The sequence below is a fragment of the Ips typographus genome, linkage group LG3 (genome assembly GCF_016097725.1).
Source record: "Ips typographus isolate SLU linkage group LG3, UJ_Ityp_2.0, whole genome shotgun sequence".
NCBI classification, from domain to species: Eukaryota; Metazoa; Arthropoda; class Insecta; order Coleoptera; family Curculionidae; genus Ips; species Ips typographus.
This window is the reverse complement of record NC_138424.1, coordinates 3,438,791-3,466,214: the sequence shown is the minus strand read 5'-3', so window position 1 is coordinate 3,466,214 and position 27,424 is coordinate 3,438,791. Positions and strand designations below refer to the sequence as shown.

Here is a 27,424-nt window from a genome sequence, read left to right as displayed (position 1 = left end):
GAGGTAAAAATGTACCCACCGTACAGTCTAAACGTAACCTCCTAGCCGTTATTAATTGCGCCATAATACATAATGCAACAGTGTGGTTGAGGAGTTAGGTAAACAGTTTTAGCAAATGGCGTTGCCGTAATGATGTCCCTAATGTAAAACTGTTGTTTACAATTCCGCTTATGAAATTTATTTAATAATTTTCAACAACGAAAATATTCGAAACGTTAACTCAAATTGGAGTAATCCGCACTGACCCGTGAACATGAATATTTATTTTGCCATTTATCCATGCGGCAATTAATTTCGTTTGATATAAATATTGCGCTATTTTCGCAGGAACGTTTCCATATTTGTGTATTCAACAAATAATGCATTTTTGGTCGTCGAAATAATCACGGATCAATTCCTCAACTTTTGCAATTTGTGACCGACCTGAATTTTTTTATTTTATTGTCTAAATTTGCTGCTTTGGGAATCGATAAAACTTCCAGTGCAACGTTATTGTTAAGTAAATAACGTTTTGGAAACACCGGAACTGAAGATTGAAAGGTTCGAGTCTAAATCAAGCGAAACGTTTTCAAGGTGGAAAGCTTTCCGCTTGTTTTAAGTGGATTTTTACCGGTAAATGAATTTGATTTTGTGGTTTTTATTCGTTAGAAATTTAAAAATTGAAAATTCACCCTCTTATTCATAATATCCCAGAGCGCAAATTGAGTAAAAAGTTTTCTATGCAACTTTAAATTGAGCTACAAATGATGAAGAGTAAATGTTTTGTTTAGAATACTCTTTAATTTGTACGACAGTTTCACAGAGCCTTAAACTCAAGAAAAATTTACTTTTATTACTGATTTAAATGATACGTTGTTACATACAATTTGTAATTTACATTTACAAACTGGAAATCGTCAAAATAACTGTCATAAATCTCAGAAAGACGTTTTGTTGCGAAAACTGTAAGAAAATTTTGTTAAACTGTATTCTTGCCAATACTAGACAAATTTTGACAGTTTGACAATTAGTGATATATCACGTGGTTTTTGGAGGATAGTTTAGCTAGGCAGTCACGTGACCTCTGGTAAAATAACTGTCATAAATCTCAGAAATACGTTTTGTATCGGATACTGCAAGAAAACTTTGCTAAACCCTGATTTTTGCAACTTTTAAGCACAGTTTGATATGCAGAGACAAAATTGACTGTTTTAAGCACATTTTTGGAATCATCATTAAATTTCGTATCCAATAACATGAAAAAACACTACAAAATTTGAACTGCCAGAAACACAGTATATGTACTGTACCAGTAATTTATTGGTAATATCCAGCCAAATTTTCCTGGTAAAGTAAAATATTTACTTTACCGGTAATTTAACCATCACTTTTTTAAAAATGTGTGTATCATAAACACTTAAATTATGAAGAATTTAGATATTTTTAGCATTTTTTTTTAATGGCATTCAGCCAAAACAGAATTTAATTCGTGTATTTGTTAGGTTTTTACTAGCCAAAAAATTAAACACTGTAAACAATTTTTTACTATTCTGGAGTGAGCTTTTAAAATGTGAAGATTGGTCTAAATAGTAATTTGGCACGTCTAACTAACTGTTTGTCCATAATTCCATATAGTTTACAGATGCTGGTATAGAACCGACGCTAAAGAAACTTCAAGGGAAGCTCGTCGCTATAATTTGAAGTTCATCCCGAGTAAATATTTCGTTCCGAAGCTCGGCACGCTCTTAAACGAAATTAATCCGAACGCAAATTCAGGAAAGTTTTCAAATTCATAATAAGAGACGAGCCGGAACGTTCTAATTGGGCTCCTTTGGAGAGGAGCATCCTCCAACATAAATATTACTCTAATGGAGAGGAAGACGAACATTAAAATTAATGTGCAACGCTCGCCTAAACGAATGCTAACTTAGTTTACGAAAATTGGATGTAAACCGTTTTCTTAGAGTAATTAAAAACTAACAACTGAAAAAACATGGGCAACAAGCGGTAGCTCGTTTTTCAACAGAGTTTCGTTCGCAATTCCCGACGTACTTTAAAACAGGAAACATCTTTGCAATAATTTCCACTCTAATTATTGCTCTTAAGAAGCGCACTCGTATTTGCTTGGAAACTACAATGGGCCCTCTAATGACTTAACAACTAAGGATTAACGGCGAACTAATTTTCCCTATTGTATTTTGCATGCAAAATTAACTAATAGCAACTTTGGTTTTAATCATTTTTCAAACTACTTATACGGCTTTAATTACTTTTCAACTCGGAATAATAATAATATTACGTTTGTGAACAGTAACAACAACAATGTTTTGACAAAATATGTGAATTGTTGCTCGTTGTATAATAATTATGGATTGTGTGTATGTGACCAGTAATTAATTTAGGAATTATGTATTAGCTATTGCAGCTGGTTTGATATTTTTCTGTTATTATAGCACTTAATGGCATTTACGAGACTACAAATTGGGAAAATGTAGGGTTACATTATTTGTTGTTTTTAAATACTAGGGTAACAAATTGAGCTAAAGGTGGCATTTCATTGTGTAAATTAAATCAAGCATTTTTAATTAGCAAGTAGTGAATGTTACAGTTATTTAAATTCACTGCTATTTTATACAGTTGTCTGTCCTTAACATAAATAAACAACTGCGTTTACCTTCTCACAAGCGTTCCAATTTGTAGTATTTTCAAGTTGTGTCTTGTAAACTGAGTCTAATACATGTTTACCTTGGCACAACTGTGTTGAATTTTGACAAAATAAATCAGAAAAATTAGTACTCTTTTAATTACAAAATACGAACGTAATGCATCCGCTGATTGAGTTTCACTTTATGCTACTACTTGATTTGATTTTCATTATTCCATCAATTTAGATCATATTTCTACGAAAGGTCTTTGTATTATGTCAATTTTTTATTTTGCTTCAAAAGGGTGTTTCAATGCACAGAAAAAAAAACATATTTATACCAAAGAGACTTAAATTAGATAAAACATTCAAAAGAGGGTGAATAAATTGTAAAAAATGTTTTGACACTTAGTTTCTATTTTATATTATTTTAGACAAAAAACCTCATATTTTCTAGTTTAGACTATAAAAACATCAGAATGAAAATATTTCAATCACGATCAGAAACTGCAATTTTCCCACACTTTCTATGCGAACAACTGTTTTGAAACAGAGCCTAATTGAGAATCCTTGTTTTTCCCGATCCGTTTCCTTCGACCCCTAAGTATATTGATACTTCGGGAACACTTTCCACTCATTACGTTTCCCGGGTCTAGGGATTTACGATCTCCACCTCTCCGAATGGTTTTATCCAAGAGCAAAGTCCGGTTTTTTCCGTTGCTTTGATGAAATATGCATGCCTGACCCTTTTTTTGCCTCACCCTTTTTAATAAGGTGGGATTTGTATGCTTTTTTTTGAATCAGTAATATTTAATACTGATGATGATGTTATTCCCTTCGATTGATAATTAAAGGGAAGAGAAAAACAAAAAAAGTACTGAAATCCATTGAAGTCGAATAACAGCTATTAAGGGGACACAATTAAAGTAACTTTACAAATGTCTATTCAACCCGGAAAGGGGGTGAACAATGTGAGGGGAAAAGGGAAGGAGTATTATCCTTCGGGAACGGCATCTTGTGGCGTCCCGGCAACGCAACATTCATCCCGGACAATGGAGTTGCCTTCTTAAAGGACAAAGGATCGCAATTACCTCAGGAATAATCAAAGTCGACTTCCTAGAAGATTTCTCTGAGGATTTTTCTTGTACGGAATTATTAGCAGGAGGCACAATAGGGAAGATGAGCCGTAGTCTGGCGTTTATATTCCGCACGTGCATAAGTCCCTGGAATTAAATTGTGAAAAATAAAATTCGTTCCGGATGGAATCGGCGACGGTTTCAATGCGAAACTTACCAGTTGTAAAGGTCGCATCAAACACCGACCGAAAAGGAGCAATTAAAGGAAAGTTCGAAAGGGAGGAACGTGCATTATCCCCGGGGAAAGCCATCATGCGGCGTGCTGGGAAAGGAACATTCATCTTGGACAATAGAGTTGCCTTCTTAAAGGATAAAGGATCGCAATTACTGCTATAATAATTAAACTTTAAGTCGTCCAACTTCGCTTTGTTAAGTTTTCAGACGATGATGTTACTTTTGAATGGCTTCGTAACCCTTTCAGATACCTATCTTTAATTTACCGGCATAAAAGTTCTCTTTTTGTCATAAAAGTTGTTAATGAATTTCAAAGTAACTCGATTATGTTTCAACAATGTTATTTACTAGCCTTTTTTTAGATTGACCTAAATAGATATTTATATTTTATATACAAGCCCTCTTTAGTTACTATAAAACCTTTAAAGACATTCAACATTCACGATTTTTTATGTGTTTAGTGTTAATTCTTTAAAGTGCAGGAGGAATGAAAATCTAATCCTTTTTCGTTTGCTTTGCTGCTCTGTAAGTTGTACTTCATTTTAATTTGGGTTTTATTTTTACTGTAAAACATGTAAATAACTGACTGATTTTGAGGTGGTTGTAGAGTGGATTTTTTTCAAAGTGAAAAGTTTTCATAAATCAGATTTATGCACCAGATAGTAGGTGTAAATTCAGCTTGGGGCTACACGTATTCCCCAGCTTTAAATAAGTATAATTTATTAATATGGCCAGCAACCACGACAACCTCTGGCGCTTTCAGACTCGCTAGCTGCATTTAAATTATTTAGCAACCGATTTCCTTCTCCATATTGTAACCCACCTTATAAAGCACGTACGTCGCGCCCAATAATGCATTTAGTCGGCGTAATTTAAAATAATGTCTTTATCTTAAGGAGCGACAACGTCCCAAAGACCGTAAATTAGTTATTATCTACTACACTTCCGCAAACAAGGAGTTTCGAAGTGAGCCCTAATTGAGAATTCCTGTTTTTGTCGTTGCCCGGGATAAACTAACTATTCTCGAGGATGTTGATAAATTGGCGAGCTCTGGGCGGGTTTGGCTTCGTTCTGATTAAATATGACCGAAGAGAGCAGCGGTCCGGCACTCGAAAAACCCTCCAAGAATGCGGAAAATGAAATCCTCGTGAAAGATAAATTTCTCCGGAAAGTTTTGACTTGATTAAACATAAATAATATTGGAACAGTAACAAATTTTTATCGGAATATTTTACATAGTTTTACGTGGGTTCACAAAGTATCAAACTGATGAAGGAAGAGAATTTTCAAACAACCTGAATAATAGTTACAAGCCGCACAAAGAACCTGACCTAATTGTTGTTTGTAGGTATTTTTCTTCTTTAAATGACTATAGCGCTTCTATTTGATTTAGGATCGTTTAAAATTCATAAAAGCTGCAAAACAGCGGTAGATTTGTCTTTCTAGGTCTTCACGGAGTGTGGTTGTCTGAGGACTGGACATCTGACTTGGAAATTAAATGCCGCATTGAACAAGCGCGGGAAGCATTCTTTAAACTAAAAAGAGTGTTCACTTGCTCGGACTTCGATCTTGATTTGAGACTAAGATTCCTGAAGTGCTACGTCTGGTCGGTGCTTCTTTGTGGGATGGAAGGCTGGACCCTCAAAGTAAACACCATCAACAAATTAGAAGCGTTCGAGATGTGGTTGTACCGCAGAATCCTCAAAATACCCTGGACAGCAAAAATAACAAATGAAGATGTGCTAGCATCTGTAAACAAAGAGCGAGAGTTGTTCACCACCATCAAAAAGAGGAAAACTGCATACCTAGGGCACGTCATGAGGAACGAAAAATATAAATACTTGCAATTGATAATTGAGGGTAAGATAGAGGGTCGGAGAGGAGTAGGAAGGAAAAAGATGTCTTGGCTACGGAATATCAGACATTGGACGGGAATGCACAACATACAGACACTGATTCACACCGCTGGGAACAGGGATGAAATGAAGAATGTAGTCGCAAACATCCGTTAACGGATAGCATGACAAGAAGAAGAAGAAGGTCTTCACATTAAAAAACAAAAATTTATATTTGTAGGTAGCGAATATATTCAGTTTTTGAACAGGGTTACGGCTAATCAGCGTTTGAGTAACTAACGATACAAACGGCTATACTAATTTTAAATGACACTAATTAAAACTAAATTTTTCTCATTTTCAAAAGTGTCGAATTATCTAAACTTCCTTAATTTTTAATGGTTAAAATCTAAAATATTCAACTATTTTGACAACTATAATCACAAACCACACACCTTCAGTTTTAGTTCAAAACTAACTTGCCATAGGAGACGAGTTTTCAAAGCATTATTTTACTTTGGTCAGCAAATGGGGTTAGTAATGGCTAAAAGATGGAAACTTGACTAACCCCACGTGACATACCTTATGGTAATTATAATGGGTATATTAACAAAGTGGAATTTTTGCAATTTAGATTTTTTCCTTATACCGGAACATTCAGGTTATAAGAGAAAGTCTGAAGGCATTTTTATATTGATTTTGCGTATTTTCGAATTCCGTCTTTGGAATTTCTCATAACGAGAGACTCAATAAGAACGACGGAGGTGCGGTAGGAAATCTTAACGACGACCCGCAGAATAAATTTCAATTTAAGATCCTCCACCTGACACCTGGAATACAAATACGACAAAAGTGCTCGGCTCGCTTTCCGCCTGCTAAAATTCAGGTGCATTTGTCGAAGCAGGAAACAGGGGACAAAAAGCGAGTTCTAATTCTAATTACAACGAAACGAGGAGAAAACACGGATTCGGTACGTATTACAATAATTAAAAGACGGTCGGGGTGGGTTTAATTTTGCGAGCCCCCGGGGAAAGGGCAAATAAATTGGAAAATGTTATAAAAACACGCGATTGGAATCTGGAATCGAAGTCGGATCGGGCCAATTTTAGAATCTGGTCACGATATAAAAGTTAATTAACGATGACCAATTTGGAAGTTTCGAAGAATTACCAGAACCGATAAAACACTAACTTTTAATCCAATTAGTCGCCGGACAAAAATTGAATCAATTGTCTTGTAAATTTACCAACCGAAAATAATGTTTTGCCCGGTGGCGTTTGGTCAGTAAAAATTCCTTTTACGAATATTTCCCGTCTGGAAATTAACTAAATTGCTGCCTGTTGTATCCGAATGCAAATTTCCAACATCTGCCCGATCGAGCGGCAAATTTTTAAACAAAGCTCACCTGCGTTTTAGGCGAAATAACCATTTGATTCTGATGCAACTACAATTCCGCATGGAAACATTCCCGGCTTATTTGGACTTATTGGAATCGCTTTAGAATTAATTTATTTTTTATCTTTTATACTTTTTCTATAACTATTCAGTGTTACTGACAGCTCTACGGTATATTCTTTTTGATTAAAACGCGGTTTTCGATTTTGATTTCATTTAATATCTGCAGTAAAAGTTATCACCAAAAAATCTTGGCAAAGGTGAAAAAATATAAAATTGATAGATTTTTAATGAAACACCCTGTATATTTTCTGATGCTGTCAGATCTATTATTTCTGATTCTAAAAATATATAATAAGTATTTATACAGTGCGTTTTTTTTAACGCGCAACATAGGATTTTACGTGTTAAATTTTTAAGTCCATGTTAGACCATTTTATTTTGGAACTGCAAGTCTATAACTTGACGGGTGCGTCTTTAGTACCCTGAAGCTTAAGTAAGTCTAGCAATTTGGTCTAAAAAGTGATTAAAAACTGGAAAAAAGTCATTTTTTTTCGAAAAGATTTTATCGTTCCATACTCCCTGTATGCATTGTTGTTCCTTGTTGTTTTTATACTGGCAGGGCAGGTAACAGGTAAAGTGACATATTTTGACTGCATCACGACCCGACATCTTTTGAACGTCAAAAGGGCATTTTATGATTGTTTGGAATACTGTTTGGCTTCAAACGGAGGTCACTTTGAACAATTCACTTATAAAAATACTTCTTTTGTTCTTAACTTTCTTGATATAAAGTTAATGATCACCCTGTTTTACTTTCTACGCCAAATTTTACCTGCTACCTGCCGTGCCAGTATCAAAAACAACAATGCATACAGGGAGTATGAAACGATAAAACCTTTTCGAAAAAAGATGATTTTTTGCAAGCTTTTTAACACTTTTTAGGCCGAATTGTTAAACTTACTTAAGCTTCAGGGTACGAAACAGCCACCCGTCAAGTTTTATACTTGTAGTTCCAAAATAACATGGTCTAACATGGGCTTAAAAATTTAACACGTAAAATCCTATGTTGCGCGTTAAAAAAAACGCACTGTATGGTTTAACTGTTTTCGAATCATTGGCATTTAAAGATTGCGATTTTATTGTGTTTTAAAATTACAGTTGCCATGGATTTCCATGATTTCAAGGTTAAAGACGACATATTCCGGGTCACATAAAAGGTTAAAGATTACATGTTTCTGATCACGTGACAAAAATTCAACTTTTGAATTTGAATCAACAGTTTTAAAATGTTTAATAACCATTATCAAAATACGTTTCCACTTAAACTAAAAAAGTGATCAAGGAGAGGAGTTTTTAAATAATTACCTTTGTGGATAATTCAATCTAAGTTAGGCAGCCGAAATTTCTAATCCAGAACATAATACGACCGTTAGCCCAGCACCTTTAGTATAAAACTGTTTCCTAAATTTCTCGTAATAATTACATGCGACCCGAAACTCAAAATTACATTTCAAAAGGACTATCCTGGCAATGAAGACTAATAACGTAGAACAAAGCCAGGATTAGCGCCGAAACTCGGCGAGCATCGAGTTTATGGTAGTCCGGTTGCGATTTTAATCAGATTGAAACAAACTCGACACGCGACCTATTAACTTTCCCTTCTTATGAAAAAAATCCAGGAAAAGACGAGAGGAGGGAAAAATGCGACGCTTTTTACCTCGAGGCTTTCATTCAATCTTGTATTTGCGCAATTTGCAGCCAATTTTTCGCTTCATTAGACTGCAAAAGAGGCAAATCCCCGGATTGCAGATAGGAAAATTGTACCTAAGTATTAGCTAAAGAATATTTTGTCGCATTACTTGCGGTAAAGCCAATAACTTTAACTCAGTGACATTGCATGGAGCTTTATAGCATGCAACCTCTGTTAACGCTGGCAAATCCAATTTACTTAAAAGTGGCCATTAATTCAAAACATCGCATAAGCTGCTTCATATAAGGAATATATTTACTAGATTGTACGTAATGTAACGTCCACTTGCACTCATAAATAAACAGCCTTCAAGTTGGAAAACTGGGTGATCTTTCGAAAAACAATTTGTCACAGAAAAGCCCTTAAGAAGTTATTCATATTTTATTCATAAAGGTCGAGTATTTAATAATTGAAGGTTTCGCTCCCCAACTCAACTTTCTTGCTGTAATTAAACATCAGAAACAACATTTAGGAGGTATTTGCCCTTGTTATTAAAGCGTCTAAGACAAATTCATATTCCGTAAACAACAAAATTGAAGACTTTTTTTAATAATGACTGTGCAAATTTCATTTCAAGATAATGATATTATTTGGAAACTGGGTCTCACGTGTGTCTCCGTTTTAACCCTTTCAGCTGTCTCCCAAAGCACTTAAGATTAACCCCTCGAGAAAATCAATAAAGCAATCTTGAAATTCATACATTAAGGATGCAAAAGTGAAACTTTTTTAGATACTGAAAGGATGTAATAAATTTCTGTTTTGCAGCGATAAACTGTCCCCACTTTATTGATAGGGTGATAACAGTAGACCCTTTCTTTACTCTATACAGTGTAAAAGATAAGACGAGTGCTTGATTAGCTTAAGGGCAAACTCCCCTAACCTAAATCAGCCATTAGGGCGTGAAACTACCTTTAGCGTAATTTTTAACGCACTACTCCCCAACAGGATTAAAATTAAGCTTTTTCGAACCTCAAAGGGCTGAGGGTGCATAGATTTACTCCCCCACTTTTAACAGAATAGAGTTATTTCACAGCTTTATTCCATTTTTTCGCAGGATCATGGCAGGCGAACATCAAGGTTGATCCATCCACATTGCCGACATTCCTTACATCCAGTCAAGTCTTTAAAGTTAAAGACGGGGACCGAGTCGTTCTGCCTTGCGAAGTGACAAATCCCGGTAAGTGAATAATGAGCCTTTTTCCTATCGTTTTTCCCCTTATTTTGATGAAAGCGTAGGACGTATGGATGTCATGGAGGATTTATGGGAGAGGGTGTGATTAAGATTAACTTGGGGAACAAAAAAGCTGAGATTCTTGCTTGAAATTAAGATCTTAATATGATTTTTTCTTTTGTTAAATTTTTGTGAAGCTCACAGTAAAATCTGCATTTTCTAACGTAAAGTTACATAATCAAGTTGTTTCAGTGCAATTGAAAGTTCGGTTCATTGAAATTGTTGCTAAAAGTGTTTTAACGACTTTTTTTATATAGAATTTAGCTGGATTTACAAACTCTGTTGCCTTTCTACTGAAAAGACGGAGTTTTATTATCTTTCTATGACAAATGACAGAAGGAAACCATATTTAAATACACCCCAAGCTAAGATTTACTTTGACTCTGACATTTTCTACCTGATCTGTCACAGTGAAATCATAAACCTCGAATAACTTGATGACGTTTGCAATTGAACAAGCTTATGTTAAGTCTAGTTAGACTGTGACCTTTCTTAGTTGTATTATCGCAGTCTAAACCACACTTAATTTGAGCTTAGCTTAGTATCACGGTGCAAATGGGTTCTTAAATACGAGTTTCTAATTTTTTTGTTGTCTGTCTACGTTTAAGTTAATTAACGTTTATTAATATTGTTGTGTTAAGTTTTGACGAACTTTATATCAACTGATTTTGTCAAGAAAATTTTTTAATCAAAAAATTTATAAAATAGACAAACGAGCGATGATTCTAATCTAAGTTAGTCCTACGTCCCTTATAAAATAGCTTAAAATTACAGTTTGTTAAACTCCGCAATTGTAGCAATCAAAACGTAGGATATGCCGCAAATGGATGATTTTAATTTTTTATAAAAAAAATCGGATCATGTGTATTTTCATACAGAAACTTAGAACAACGACTAACAGAAACAAAAAACAAACAGAAATAAGAACGGTCAAAAATATTCTTTATCCATATCTGAATACATATTTCATAATCACGTGATATTTTGTACAATTTTAATTAGTAAAATACTGAATAATAATAATTTTTGCGCCAAATTGCCAGCGAATTGTATTCTACCAGATTGAAAGAAGAAGAACTGAAAGGGGAGAAAACAGCTCACAAAATTAAAAGTTATACTTATTGCGTCAAAAATGATTACTCATAGCAAAAGAAAAGGAATTAAAAGGACAGAAGAAATGGAGAAGAAAAGGCGCCAAATTTAAAAGCTTTAATTTTCGCGCAAAACATTGTATTCTACCAGATTGAAAAAAGAAAAATTAAAAGGAGTGAAAAATAGCAAAAGAATAGGCACCAAAAATAGAGGGCAACATTTTTACACCAAATGTTTTATTCTATTAGGTCAAAAGAAGAAGAATTGAAAGGAGAGAAGAAAAGAAGAAGTGAATGAACTAAAATTAGTAAATATACACAACGTTATTTTAAAATAATATTCTTTCAGTTTTTGTCTGGTTAAGCTTTACCTGTAATCAGCATTATTAACCCAACTTTAATAGGGTAAAATCAGGCAATCGCGCTGTAATACACGCAGAATTTCATCACAATTCACCCCCAAACTGTTATTAGCTATATGAAATGTAGCCCATAACCGGTAACGTACAGTATAAAGATTGCAACAAATTGGGGTTGGAAGAAAAACTGTTATAAGATCGACCCCAAGAAATCGTGTATTTTGCCCTCCCCCCCAATTTCAATAAATTGGAAGTTTCCCTTCAGATTCGCGGCAATATCTGTCATACGAGCGATACACGTGCAGAAATTGAAATAAAATATTTTCGAAAAATTAGATCGAAGCAAGAATGTTATTCAAGAATTTAAAATCAATTCGGTCCCGGGGCCACAAGTATTGGTTGACTTGCTTTACTTTTCGTCGAGCGGAAAACCTATTTTCCGCTACTATAAGTATATTTCCTTTAACCGCGGAAAACGTATAAAGCTGAAAGGAATGTTTAAAATTTCGGTTGTGCGTCGAATGCTGAAATTACATTCTTATCGTCGCGTCTACTCGGGGAAATCCATTGTAAAGTATAAATTTATGACGTCAGATTATGTGTATGACAAACTTCCATCCAGATATTTATCACTCCGATATTTAACGGGCGCAATTCGAATTCGAAATTGCGCCCACGGAAAATCGCTTGGAAATGTTTTACTTCAAACAGTTAAAAAGTGAGTTTGTATTCCGTCTGCATCCTGGATCCATTCATTGCCGGTTGATTGAAATCTTATTGCCTGCCCCCTTTAAATTGCCCTTTGGACAGTATCTTTTATTCCTTTTAAACGGCTTTTCGTCGTGATGTATTGTGATAAATGACCCGGCTCCGTTTACGTCATTTAATACTTGATCTTTGCTCTCAAACAAGATTTTTTAAATAATTTCTAAGCACATTGTGAAGTATACAGTATTTGAGTAAATTGCACTGTGAATTACAAAATGCGTAAATGCTGCTCATGTGGATTTTGATTCCACATAAATTTGAAATTTGTGTGTTGCTTTTAGGTCCTTACGTCTTAGCCTGGAAAAAAGGAATTGCAGTGTTGTCAGCTGGTTCGGTCAAAGTTTCTCCCGATCCTCGTGTCCAACTGATTAATGGATTCAACTTGGAAATTCGCGATGTTGCCGCCCAAGATGCCGGAGACTATGTTTGCCAGATCGGCACTTTACAACCCAGAGAAATCACTCACACTTTGGAGGTTTTAGGTAATTTACTTAAATTTATACTAATTCAAATGAAACATTATCACAGAAACCTATTCACATTAGAATCCTGAGGCTGAAATCCAAGAAGTGTTCCATATGAATCTAAATTGAATGAGAATTCAATTACTCAAGTTGAAAAGATTAGAGCCGACAAGTCAAAGTAAATTCACGAATGTGAATGAAAGGCTTAAAGAGTAGATAAGCTTGCACACAATGGTCGGCTTGGAAAATGGGTAATTAACTAAATAAATCAGTTTAGTACACTCTTAAAATGTTTATCAATGTTTGAACTGCTAGTTTGAGTTTGATACAAACTGGGTTTTACCTACGACCGTCAGTGTAAACAGTTAATTACGCATAGTTTTACCACCAATTGATCCAATCCTCTAGAAAATTGTTTTCGTTTTTTTTTCTTCTCTTTCGTTTCTTTTGTTTCTTACTTTATCAAAGTATATTAGATGGAGATCATCGAGTTATGCATTGCTCATACAGTTTTAAGTAAATACCAATTTAAAATATTTGCAATAGCAAACAGAACAACTAATGTTACTGCAAGTACTGCTTCTAATAATAATTCAACTGAGGTAGTGTGGTGTCTCTAACAGTAGAATTTAATAAAACATCCAAAAAAAGAGATTACAAGGTTATAGCAGGTGAACGGTTTACATGTTTTTATTTTACTTTTTTAAGATCTAGGTTCGAATGGTATTTTCAAAATAAAAAAAAAAATCAAATTTTGAGTATTTTATTGTTTTTTTTTTGAAAATATCATTATAACCATATAAAAAAGTAAGTAATTAATTTTTTCCATTTCGTGCGTAAAATACTTCTTACAGCACTAGTTACGTAATGTACTACTAATTTCGAGTTTGAAAGCTTATGGTAACTAACGCATATTTAAAATGAGCTTATTTGAGTTTTTGAGATATTTGGTTTATGCTATGCTGAACAGCATTTTTAAAGTAAAAAGCATCCAATTTAGCGCACTTAATCCGAAATGAAGGCAAATTAACTGTAATAACGTTATGAATCCGTGAAGCGGCCTACTATATTAGAGCAGCGGCTCTAAACTCTCAAAAGACAGTCGGAGCCGGCTTTGACACTGTGCATCGAGGTGTGATATTGTCGTGCCAATCCTCTCGAGATTTAAATCCGCTCAACTGCAACGCATTAGAGATTTGCCGCATGCATGGAGAAACAAAGGGGGGATCTCCTAAAGGTGTAGGCAGATCTTAAACTGTCGCGAACTGGAAAATTAATTGTGTCAGTGATTTAGTAAATTATTGGTAGTTAATTTAAGAGTTTGAAATTGTATTGTTTGTTAACAGTTCCGCCACGGATTACCTACACATCTTCGGATGGTAGAGTGGAAGTTAAAAAAGGCACTTCCGTAGCTTTGGAATGTCATGCAGAAGGAAATCCTACACCTAGAATAACGTGGTCCAGGAAAAATAATCTTCTTCCAGGCGGGGAACAAACTGCAATCACTTCAGTGCTGGCTTTGGACAAAGTGGATAGACATCATGCTGGAATTTACCAATGTACAGCCAGTAATGGGATTGGACTGAATGCCTCCAAACAAATTATCCTCCACGTTCTCTGTAAGTATTTTTGCTTTTCTTGTGGGTTTTTCAGTAAATTTAAGCTTGTGCTTAATGGTGATCCTTTAACGTGAACAGTGCATGTTCTGGGAAGTAAAAGGCATTAAATCAAGCGGCGGATTTTCACCGTAATGGCTGTATCTCAAACTAACGGCTCCCGTGGGCAACAATTAAACCGATAAGTTTAAAGGAACAGGGCCTGGATACATGCGCTTCGCTGATTATTTCACCGATATGGATAAAATTTAGTCGATATCGCTGCTAGGTCGAAAGGAGAATTGCTTTTAAATCGTCAACTCGCTATCCGGTAATTAATTATGGACAGATTGAGGTTTGTAACGTAATTACTGTGTATACGGAAAATTAGTGGGGAAGAAATAACTCAAAGACACCGGGGTAAACTCGATTGTTTTGTTCTAGGCGACGTGTCTGTTTGCGACACACTTTTGTACTTAACGCAATTGAAACTTTGTCAATTGAGCTTAGGAACTACACGGCTTTATTCCTACATCCAAAATTATATTTTAGTGTTACAAAGAATAAGAATTGTATACAGGGTGAGTTATTTTATACTAACAGAATACTGGTATTCGATAGAACAGCTTATTTTTAGTAGTTTTCCTTAATATTTTCAACACAATACTTACAGTTTTTGAGATATTTTAATCAAATTTGGACCATTTTTAATAAGACAAAATTTTGTCTCTTTTTTATAATCAGGATTTAGTTGTCAATGTAAAACTTTTCTTGACACTTTATTGACTGTTTAATTTTATACAATCAATTTCTTGATGTAATTTGTAAATAATTTTCAACGTACGTGCAAATGTTTTTACCTATTTTTGCTTTATTCTTTGCAAGAACATAGGAGTTATCTCACTGTGATACAATATGTCAAAGTTTTCATTAAAATGTCTGAAAAAAATCAAAACTTTCTTATCTTATCCAAAACACATCAAAATGACATAATTTCTGTTCTTTAGCAAATTATTTTCTTATAAAGGATAAAAAAGTGTCATTGGTTTTCCAAAATAAGAGTGGTACAAAAATAAAAAAAAATTTGTCTTTTTCAGTTTTTGTCGAATATCTTCAGATGTAATAAACATTTTTTGATTTTGTTTTTATCTAATTATTTAGCAATAAAATGCGCAACTTTGCCTCCATTTAACTAAAGCTCTATCAACTATACTTTCTGAGATAGCAATGCTAATGCATTGAACACCCTGTATCTGGAGAGAGCAAACGTGACATTCGTGATTTGCTTACATAAAAACAATAATGGTTTGTCAAATTATCCATGAAATAGTTCTCAATAAAAGTCTAATAATTTTAATTAAAACAAAAAGAAAACAACTTTTTTTCCTGTCAGTTCAAGAAACTATATACAATGCTCACTGCACAATCATCAATTATCCCATTGATATTTTACTGGCTTTTACACTTTTCCAGCCACTCGCTGAACGACTTTTTAGTTTTATCTTGAGTCGCAATTCATCAACATTCCCCTTGATGAATTTGTCTACGAGGAAAACCCTCAACGAAAATAACGTCGTTGTTTGTGGTTTTGGGGAAGGTTGACAAAACGACTCGGTTTCGAACACAAAGCAATATTAAAAACGCCGTTCCGGTTCGTGGCTTATTAATCACCTTTAAAGAAAACGCGGCGTCGAAATAGTGTCGCGAAAAACGTCTCCTTTCATTTCCTTAATAGAATTCAATGTGTTTTTTCTTTGGAAAAAATTAATCCGCTCGTGGATTTGTTTTATTGCTCGCGGTTTCTTTTAAAGCGATATAAAACTTAGCCTGTCAAAAAGACGAATTTTCTTTGGATGAGGGTGAAATTTGTCTAATTATTAGTCCCAGTGATTAATGACATCACCCAGCATTATTGGTCTATTTAAAGGGGTTTTTTAATTGAATTTTTACTATCGTTTGCGTTTGAGGGTCTTATCAGCGGATAACTTATGGGGGATGATAATTGATGACATTGTTCCAGCACAAAAGCTTCTATGGAAATGTTTAAAACATTGACGGAATCAATTTTGCATAACAAATCCCTTACGGGCGTATTGTTATCTTGACAAGAAAAATTGATGGGTAAATCAATAAGCAGCCATAAATAAAAATATTTTCAGTGGGGGTTCGAAACTGAAAGCTGGGACGAACAATAGCGATAAGCGCCAATAATTTAGCGGAGAATGCAGCGGTTTTATCTCCTGTCGTCAGTTGCAGATCCGGGAAAACAGGACTAAAATATATTCTGTGTACCTGAGATTGACATTGTAATCATAGCGCTTTATTGTTATGCCACTCCTAGACATGCGACAAAAGAAGCAACTTTAGTCAGTCAATTTTAAAGCTTAAATGCTCAATTCAGAAATAAGACAATGTGAAATTTAAGATTTGAGATTTTTACGATTTTATACAGAGAGAAAAATATTATATGAAAAGTGAAGCATTTTAGCTGAAAGCCTTATAAACTGATAATAATCCCCCCTTTTATCGAACAGTCTAGACTGTCTATATTAGTCTACATTAAAATAAACATTGAAAACTCCCATTGAGCTCTCAAAGATTATTGCTCTAGACTGCTCGTTAACTTTCTCCTTGAACAAAACTAAAAAAGTTTGAATTGAGTACACACACTTTAACAATCCCGAAATTCTTTTAGTGGTAGCATTCCCTAGTTAACTTGTTCTGTCTGTATATAGGTATATTTTTATATCAGATTTCTCCTCCTTCTCCTCATTCACTGTGAAGTTGCTTTAATAACTTCGTAACCCCGGGCGGTTGAATATTATCCCTGGATTTGTGTATTCTCCATTACTTCTCGATTCGGTGAAACGCTATTGCAATAAGCTGGAGGTAAAACGGTTTTATTTCGCTTTAATGCTGTCAGTTCCGATTGGAAAGATAAAAGCAGGACGATGTTCCTCTAACTATCGGTGAGACTAATCGAAAACATTGGGTTTTGATCGGAAAAAGCGAGTATAAATATCAAAATCGGCGTCAAAGGCAGTGATTAGTTACGGGATCGGTTTTCCCTGCCACCATTGATTTGCACCCTTCAGGTCAATGAATACACTTGCCCTGGCAGAGACAAGACGGATGGGTCAAGATAAGGGATAGAGAATCCCTTTTCGGTGCAGTTTTAGGGCTAAACTGTTTCGGTTAAGATTGATTAGTTACAAAACGAAGAACTTCTACGATAAAACCAGTTAAAATCTCCATTGATTCACAGATCGGTTCAAAAAGTAAAATATTAAACCCAAAGCAATTTTCACTAATCCATCGCTAAGACCGAAACTGGGAATTCTGTAATTTTCGTAAAGTTTATTTCCGTTACGTTAACTTCAAGAGTTGCAGCTTCAGATATTAAAAATTTAGTTTGAATTCCTGACTTTCCTAAAGAGAATTTCCATTTTGCTTATTAATACGCTTAAGTTATAGAACTAGAAATTTGTAAAAAATTCCTAGAAATAAAGAAAAGTAGTGCATAATTGTTGCAAGAAAACTAGTTATTTACACTACTAGTGAAGTATAAGCATTTTTACAGTCACAAGTGGGGAGTATATTGCTACGACGAGGTTGTAGACCGAGTTGTGGTGATTAACCAAATGACCATTAATTTGCCATACTACGCGGGTAATGCAATGTACAGGGTGCTGCATTTTCGATGGTTTTACGGAGTACAAAGAAAACGGTAATAGATAGAAAAAAAGTAGCATACATGTTCTGATCTCTTTTTCTGAGCTGAGATGACTAGCGAAGAGTGGGCGGCGCAAACTTCTTTTGTTTCAAAGATACTGGGGATTTTCGAAAATTGGTAATATTTGAACCTCTTCAGTATTCCAGTTGCTCTTAAAGTTATCAAAAAAGGAAGAACGGTTCCCGGTAGAAGTTTTCATGTAGAATCCAATGGCGTAGTCAGTTTTTTTCTATTCCGTTTAGTTTCTGATATATGACAGTAAGTTACATTTTTTTAAATGGAACATCCTATATATTTTTACGTCATTTAATTCTGTTGATTTTTACCTTTTCAACGGTGTATTACAACATATAAGTTTGTAGAGGTTAATCCTGTTATTTTAAAAAAAGACCTTTGCTAAGCTAAAAAAGGCCAATATCTAAAATACCAAACAAAACCGGAAATAAAATAAACTAACACATCAGAAAATTAAATATTTTTAATAAATCTTATTAAAAATCTAAGTTACAAACAGTTCTACCTTCACTTTGATAAGAAAAGTGGCTATTTCTATTTTCTACTATTTTTAAGGTGGAAGTTGAAAAAACTGTTTATAAACGACATGTAACATGTTAATATGAACATAGCCAAATTTTGTTTCGACTGTGGGTATTTTTATACATATTATTTAGCACTTTTTTGTTAAGGAAACGCTTTTTTTCTAATTACCAAGATTAACGTTTACAAACTTATATGTTTTAATACACTGTTGAAAAAGTGAAAAACAAAAGAATTAAATGACCTAAAAATATATAGGGTGTTCCATTTAAAAAAATGTAACTTACTGTCATATGTCAGAAACTAAACGGAATAGAATAAAACTGACTACGCCATTGGATTCTACATGAAAACTTCTACCGGGAACCGTTCTTCCTTTTTTGATAACTTTAACAGCAAATGAAATACAAAGGAGGTTCCAAAATAACCAATTTTCAAAAGCCCCCCGTATCTTTGAAACAAAAGAAGTTTGCCCAGCCCACTCTCCGCCAGTCATCTCAGCTCAGAAAAAGAGATCAGAACGTGTATGCTACTTTTTTTCTATCTATTACCGTTTTCTCTGTACCCCGTAAAACCATCGAAAATGCAGCACCCTGTACAATACTAGTACATACTTTATCTATGATCTGCATAAAGATTAGTCAAATTTATCGCACTAGTGTTGAAAAATCGCTCATTACGTACCGCAAAATGAGCTATGTAATAAATCATTACCAAGCTAGGAGTAGATAATAATTATTTATGATAAGAGTGCATTTTTAAGGCATGTGAAAGTTGTAATTGTTGCAATCGTGTTAAAAATTGAATTTTTAATAAGTTTGTGGAAAAAAGTAGTTGTTAGTTAACTTAGGTTTGAGTTTTTTATTTCTACCACGTTGTCCGACTGATTCGATTAAAAATTTTATAACAGTAAAGTGAGCATTGGGTTATACCGGAAGTAGGTACCAACTTGATTATTTTATAAAGAACACTTTGTAAACTTTTTAATACTCGTGTCGATTTCAAATATTTTTCATGATAGATATTTTCATCATAACCTATATCCACTCGTATATTCAACTGTTTTTGAAAAATGACCTCTAGCTTCTAACCAGAATGATATACACAACAGTAAAAAAATTGACACCTAGGTATAAAATTTTCCAGCACTTTATGAAAATTTGGTTTAATCTCTTCAAAAAGCCTCAGTTATGTAGAGTACCTCAAAAGTGACATTTTTCACTTTTCCCCTACATCTTAAAAACGAAAAACATTTAGAAAATTCTGCTGAATTGGAACACCATATACAGGGTGTCTAAAAAGTCTGGAATATTGCAAATATCTCGAAAACTGCTGATTTTATTTTTCTCAAAATTTGCGTCTTGTTATAGTAAATAACAGGGCATGACGTGAGGGTGAAATGAGGTTCGCAAGTATACAGGGTCAGTCACAAAGTATACCAACTTTCTTAATTCAAACCTAACACACTGTATATTACTTCAGATTTTAAGAGTACTTATAAAAGCCAATTCAACGATATACCATTTTTTTTTTTTTTTTTTTTTTTTAGTACCTACCTATAACAATGATAGGTGTAACAATGACAGCTAACGTCAATATAATGTTAAATTAATTGGCAAATTTTCCTATTACTTAAAATGCTGTTTTTGAATGAAAAAAAAAAAAAAAACTTATAAAGTAGTTTGTGTTTTATTTCTAATGTTGGCCTAGTTTTAATTAATTTACTTAACGTTTAAGTGTTTTCATAATTTCCTCAAATAAAATTGACTAATACTAAGAATAAAGTAGCAATACTGTAGATCGTTGAATTGGCCTTTATGAGTACTCTTAAAATCTGAAGTAATATACAGTGTGTTAGGTTTGAATTAAGAAAGTTGGTATACTTTGTGACTGACCCTGTATACTTGCGAACCTCATTTCACCCTCACGTCATGCGCTGTTATTTACATTAACAAGATTTTGAGAAAAATAAAATCAGCAGTTTTCGAGATATTTGCAATATTCCAGACTTTTTAGACACCCTGTATATATCTCTCTATGATTCAATTTTTTTTAATGTATTGCTTTTTTTCAGATCCACCGGAAATTTCAGTAGAAAATCCAGTGGTCCATACAGCAGAAGGATTGGAAGCCCACCTAGTCTGTATTGTACACGGAGAAAACCAACCTGAGGTATCTGTCTAGCCCAAAACTTACATCGATAGATTCGATCTACTTTATTGGCCTTAACGACCTATTTCACCTCGAAATCGCATTAGTCAAAGCCTTAAACGTAGTATCAAATTTCATCAAGGGGCATTAAAGTGGAAAGCGAGCGAAATTACTCATTTGCGTGACAAAAGGAACTTTGTCTTTTCGGGCTTGCTAGTCTAGAATTCACCTTTTTCTGCCCGGTTTTATGCGTGTATATGTAGCGTAAATTTAACCTTGATTTCTACTGGGATTTGGCATCCACGTACGATTTTTAGTCAGTAATTATTAACCAAATTATAAAACACTGTAGTAAGTCTAGTCAAACAAATATTAGGAAACTCCTATCCCTGGTCGCTTTGACAGTCTAAAAGTGCAGTTTCAAAATAAATCCTACAAAATTCAAATAATTTTTTTATGAACTACGAAGTTGAAAGGTTGAACTGCATGTCCTCGCCCAGTTGGTCCCATATGAATAAAGCTGTCAGAAGGAACAGCGCCACCGTAAACTCTAAACCTACAGAGAGCCGCAATCTTGGCAATATTCATTTTATCAAAACAGTTTCCACCCGGAACATTCGACTTTTCCCTCGGAAATAAGATGTTAGACAGCTTTGAGGTCTCCGTTGCATTCTTGCCTGTCTCGTTAATATTTTATACATGACAGAAATCTAATTCCCGGATATGCATCGATGTGTCAGCGTGTAATCCTTTTTCCTGGATTGTATGATGGGATAACTTGAGAGGTTACCGAGGTGTAGTGGGCTTGGAAAAGTTTTTCCTATAGTTTCAACAGTCAAACTAAGACCGGTAAATTTATTTCCTCGGTCTGCTTCCAAGATGTATATTTAATTAATGAATTAAAGGTCTTAAGTGAAATTTATTTGCCCGTCTTTTATTAGAACGTTTTCGCTAAACGTTAGGATGCCTGCACTGAATACGAAAACGTCTTGAGGCCGTTCAACCGGAGAACTCAAAATAAAAAATGAGTTTTTGATTTCGAATAATTACCAGAATGTCAGAAGCTACACTCACTTAAGTATTATCACAAAGGCTTGACGTGTACGTGTCGTGCATAATTTGGATGAGAGCAGATTATTTACGTCACTTGCATAGGATAGAGCGTGTAAATGGGGTTTTATGTGGCAGATTTACTACGTTGATCGCTTGTTTATGAAGTATACAAACCGGGTCTCCAATTTGCATAAGTTATTAGATCGCGTCTGCTGTTCGATGTTAAAGCGTCTATTTTTACACCCCATTAAAAGTAACATACAACAATAATGGCATGTACCGTTTGTCAATGAGTTTTTTTTTTAAATAACTGGTCCAAATTGTGTGGTATTTACGTAAATTACAGCACTGTTAAAAGTGTGTGGTCAAAAAAGTAGTGAGCTAGGAGTTGCTTTTTTTGACCAATTGCACCCATTGTGCTGCACGTGTATATTAGTATTAGATTAGAGAGATTATAATGTTCATCCATACAAATTCTTAGTTTCAACCCACAACAAAAGTAGTTCACTGCAAGATTTTACGTTATTGCCAATTTTCAACAAAAGGGTTTCTTTGTAACAAAGTAATTTACTGTTACAACCAAATACAAAATCATTAAACTTAATTTGTCCAGTCGGACGTAAATCTAGGAACCATCAGTCCTAAGTGGAAAATTCCTTTTTAAGGTTTTATGGCTCCGTGACACGATGCAACTAGACACAACAGAAACCAGGATAATGGAGTCACGCGGGTCCAGACATACGCTCGTTATCAGTAAAGTGCAATCGCACGATTTTGGAAATTACACTTGCGTTGCGGACAATCAGCTGGGGAAAACGAGAAAGAGCATCCAATTAACTGGTAAGATTTATTGCTCTACAGATAACGTTAGTTTTTCGGAAACGGACCGTTGTTGTTTTCCAGGCAAACCGAAAGCTGCCGTTTTCAAGAGTTCCACCCTGGGAAACTTTCGGGAAAGTTACAACATTAGCTGGGAGATTGAGTCATTGAGTCCTATCGATGAGTATCAGCTGCTGTTTAGGAAAGTTACGGACAAATTTAGTGGTGGGGAAACTGAGCATTTTCAACCTGTCCATGATGAAAATTTCAAGAAGTATGTGATAAGAAATGTAAGTTTATAACTCAATTACAGTAAATTGTTAGAAAACTCACGTGCTCAGTCACTCTAAAAGATCCTCAAAAGTAAAATATTATTAAAATGATTCTAGACTCTATTTTTTAAAGTTGTTGCTCACGCATACACCGGAAAAGCCTATTTTCGGTACTAGTTACAAGTAACAAACAACTTTTTGAGGTAATCGTGACATGCCAAAAAAAAAAATTTGTTTTGTCAAAGGTCCAGTCCAATCAAAAAAAAATCTTAAAAACTAATCTAAGACACAAGTGAATTTAAATATGATGTCATAGTTAATTTCGTCACTGCCACTTTTACTGGGATAGAGAATACTACACTATTACTATGGTAATTTACTAATATATCCAATTATATTCTAGGAAAGTCGTATTTATTCGGCTACAAACTACAACATGGGTTACGGCTATTCCAGATCATCAAAAGGTGATTGGAGAAACGTAATTTTGCCAGCTCCCAGACAATCCAGGAACAGTGTCCAGACCATGAGCTACATTATTAGGGGTCTGGAACCTGGACAGCAATACGAGGCGAAAATCCAGGCTCGAAATAAATTTGGCTGGAGTCCAGTGTCCAAATCTTTTGTGTTCCAAACCACTGAAAGAGGTAAGTCAACTTGTTGTTCCAGATTAAACCTTCTCACAAAGTTGGTCTTTTAGATGTGGTTTATCCAGATATTCGACACTACTACGATAGAAATGGTAAGTTGATACATTATGGAATCGAAGATTTTGAACTAGCGTCGGGTTTTTCAGAACAAAGTCCTCTGGATGATTTGTTTGGTATTGGAATCTCCACTACCTCTACAGCCCTGTCGCAATGGAGTCTAGTTTTGCTGATGTTAGCCGGTTCACTTTTTAGTTAAAGCCAAAAAATACTGCAACTAAATGTAAATTACTATAAATAATATTTAGACGAAATAAGTGTTTTAACATAACGAAATCACTCTAACATAAGATATATTTGTGTAATTGTGACCTTTATTCTAGAGTGCTGTAATTTAGGAAACTTGAAGGCTGTTCAATGGTTCGTAAATACTACAAATTGTGTCTCAAATTACATTAGTTTATTCAATATTAATTTTTGAATATCTCTCTCTTGATTAAATTACTCATCGTTAATGTCAGAAGTGAGTTAACATTGTTGTAGAGGTGAAAACGCTGTTTTGAATTTTAAATTGATTAAAAAAGAGAAGGTTTCAGATTTAATTACTATATTTTTTTGTAACAGGTTTTCTACCCTTTAAAAGCAGGGATACTGGTTGTTATTTTAATTTCGTTAATGTAGCTTTAATTAAGAGTTGTCAAAACATCCTCAGGCAAAGTTTTATTAGGTTTTCATAACAATTCTGTGTTTTTTTGTGGTTATATTTCTATGTTTGAACTAACATTACCCGATATAAGTCCAATTTAGTTTAACTCGATTAGTTTGTATTTTATATACAAAGGTTAAATAAAACTCCCATATTTCCTGATTGTTAAACTGTATGAACAAAATTATTTTTGGTAAAATTATCAAAAATAGCAAAATAACTTTAGTTTTATATAGCTAATTTGATTTACTGGTCCTAGACTAGACAAATATTTAAACGAAACTAAAGTACTAAACTTAATTTGATAAAACTACATACATATTCAAAAAGTGGGAAAAGCTCGTTTACTTTTGCTGTAAAACTCATGTCATAAATATACGTTTTAGTTAGAAAATACGTAAAATAAGTTTAGATTTTGAGTATAGTTATTGAAAGTTTCAGTTACAAAATAAGGGTCCAATAAGTTACTGTAAACCACGGTTCTTGTTCAAACAAATTGTTCCATGTAAATACAATTAACAAACATGATTTGCTTGGTTTTGAAGCAATGTACATAATAGATTTTAAACGAAAACAGGGTTTCAGTGCATTTTTCTTAATTTCTCTGTATACTTCCAAAATATTTTGAATTATCACTGTTAGTACTGTATTAAATTAACCCTGATGTATATCTAATTTTATATTAGTTACATAAATAAATGTTTAAAAATTTCATTCTATATATTCACCATATTCTGTACAAACCAGAGTTACGTAAGTGTTGATTAGAAGATTTAGTCTAAAAGTAATATTTGTCTACTAGAATGGTTCAATGTAAATCTAAATAGAAAAGAATGGGACTGACGCAGGCAAAATAAAGACATTTATATTCTACGATCTACTTTTTTTCAGTTTAACAAACTTTTTCGCACACAACAAACGGGCACGATGATCCCCACTTAAATCCGCATCATTGCGTTTTACGGCTTGCCTAGTTTTCATCACTTGTCCGCCATATTCGTGCCTAATTTACATTCCGTTCCTTTATGAGGGAATCTTTATTGAATTTCAAACCTACGAGGAACTGGAAATAGCAATAAACCCATTGACAAAGACCCGTTTGGGGCCCAAACGGTGATTGAACGACTGTATTTTTATTACCGTCTCCACAATAATTTCCCGCCAGTTTTTTTTGTGAAAAAATGATGATTTATTTTGACAGCAAAGATTAATTCGGTTGCGAATGAACGACTTTTAAATAAACACTATTTTTCACTTAGATCAAGTCCAACTTAGGATGAAATCCAATTAGCGGTGTGTATGTATGAGTGAGGATTTCCAGGCCAATCAATCAATCATGAATGAAATGGCATACTGAGAAATGCACGAAAGCTGCTAATAGCTTTACCCGGAAAGAGTTTAAGTTTTTACATATCCACTTCATCTGTAAAGTTTATGGTTGTATTTTGTTTGCTCTATATTTTTGAGAATGGTTTAAATTATTGACTTTCCAAATAGTCAAGAAACTCACTTTTAGTTGTTTTTATTTAAGCTCGTTTACAGGGTTCTGCATCTTCTTCAGAAGTGTTCTTAGAAGGTTTTTAGTGACTGTTTACAAGATTTAAACAGGGGAAAAGCATATTAAGCTTCTAGTGATCTAGTTTTTGTGTACATTATCTTCAGGATTATAGGTTTCTTATTTGTGGTTCTCAACAATATAGGATGTTTAAAAACTAGATTGCAAAACTAAGATGATAAAAAAGTTTAAGGAAATTTAGGCACCAAAGTGGAGTTGTAGTAAAGTTGACAATAGTACAATGTTACTATACAGTGTGAGTAAAATGTAATAGGTTTCCTTGTTTTACTATTGTATGACACATTCTTTTTGGCATGATATGCATGTTATTTTCTACTACTTCCGAATTTTACCGATTTTTCAAATGTAAACCATTGAACAACGGTAAAGCTGGTTTAAACATTGAAAAATGTTTCTAGAATTTCCTGTTGCTCAGTTTAACAGACTACTTTGGATGGTTCTAGAGATTTTTTCGGCACTTTTCAACGTGTACCACTCAAGAATATTTAAAATAATTTCTGAAAATTTTTGCTAAATATAATAGCTATACTAATGAATCGTGTAGTTCAAAATGTTCACCAAAAAATCACGTGACTTAAAAAATTGTCATTTGAAGCTTCTAAACACGAAATGTAATCTGTTCAGCTGAGGAATATGTCACGTGTCTAAAAACTATTTCAACCATCAAAACAATAAATATCGAACTGTTCATTATAAGCGTCAAATATCTAAAAATCTCTAAAAGATCTAAAAATATGATAGATAATTGATTTTGACCTTTAACTCCTTGGTATTTGTATTTAGAAAACAAAAAATGATAAATACATTTTTTTATTTATAGATTAAGATACTACAGGGTGTTTCAAATTTGAGTAACATCAGAAAAACAGCATTGAAAAAAGTATGTTTGAAACTTACTCCAAAATTACATCACAATTTCATTATTACAGGATACAATTTTTTAATAATCTGCAATATGTAACTGATATTCACAATATTTGCAGTTTACTAAGGAGCAACTCATATCATTGTTGGTCGTGGCAATAATTTATTCAAGCAGACTGTCAATACAGCTTACCAAAATCAATTCCTACTTCATGAATAAATAAAAGCAAACAAACCGTCTTATAAACTTCCCATCTCAATTCGTGCATGTCTTCGTGGCATTATTGCATTGTGCGATCGTTCAATTTTCCCTCAGTTCTCGCCTTTGGAACGCATTTACGGGGAAATTGCATCCCGATATCGGGACCATATTTAAAAAATAAGGCACGATTAAGGTATTTTTCAGCCGTGCTTTCAGTTGATTTGCATACAGGAAGCAAAACGTGGAAGAGAGAGCTAAAAAGCCACATTTCAGGATCTCGCATTTTAAATGCGGAATGCGAAGTGGAGATTCCACTTCCTGGATAACAGGAATGCTCGTTTTAAAGCCAGATTTTTTTCCAACCCTTTGAAATATCATAAAGTGGAATTTTTCAGCTAATTTGCATCGACTAAGTGCTGCGTCCTTAATTTTATATTGTC

The 27,424-nt window shown here is 34.0% G+C and overlaps 1 protein-coding gene across 1 annotated transcript in view; it reads left to right on the top strand.

The window, feature by feature from the left end:
- Positions 1 to 25,215, top strand: part of LOC145726094 (limbic system-associated membrane protein-like) — a 45,039-nt gene extending 19,824 nt beyond the window's left edge. Inside the window, exons 3-11 of the mRNA XM_081975038.1 lie at positions 9,971 to 10,093; positions 12,647 to 12,847; positions 14,176 to 14,448; positions 20,769 to 20,866; positions 22,564 to 22,738; positions 22,802 to 23,007; positions 23,393 to 23,636; positions 23,690 to 23,731; positions 23,786 to 25,215. Coding sequence (XP_081831164.1) covers positions 9,971 to 10,093; positions 12,647 to 12,847; positions 14,176 to 14,448; positions 20,769 to 20,866; positions 22,564 to 22,738; positions 22,802 to 23,007; positions 23,393 to 23,636; positions 23,690 to 23,731; positions 23,786 to 23,895 — 1,472 coding nt within the window. The 3' untranslated portion in view covers positions 23,896 to 25,215. The remainder of the gene's footprint in view (positions 1 to 9,970; positions 10,094 to 12,646; positions 12,848 to 14,175; positions 14,449 to 20,768; positions 20,867 to 22,563; positions 22,739 to 22,801; positions 23,008 to 23,392; positions 23,637 to 23,689; positions 23,732 to 23,785) is intronic.
- The last annotated feature ends 2,209 nt before the right edge of the window (positions 25,216 to 27,424 follow it).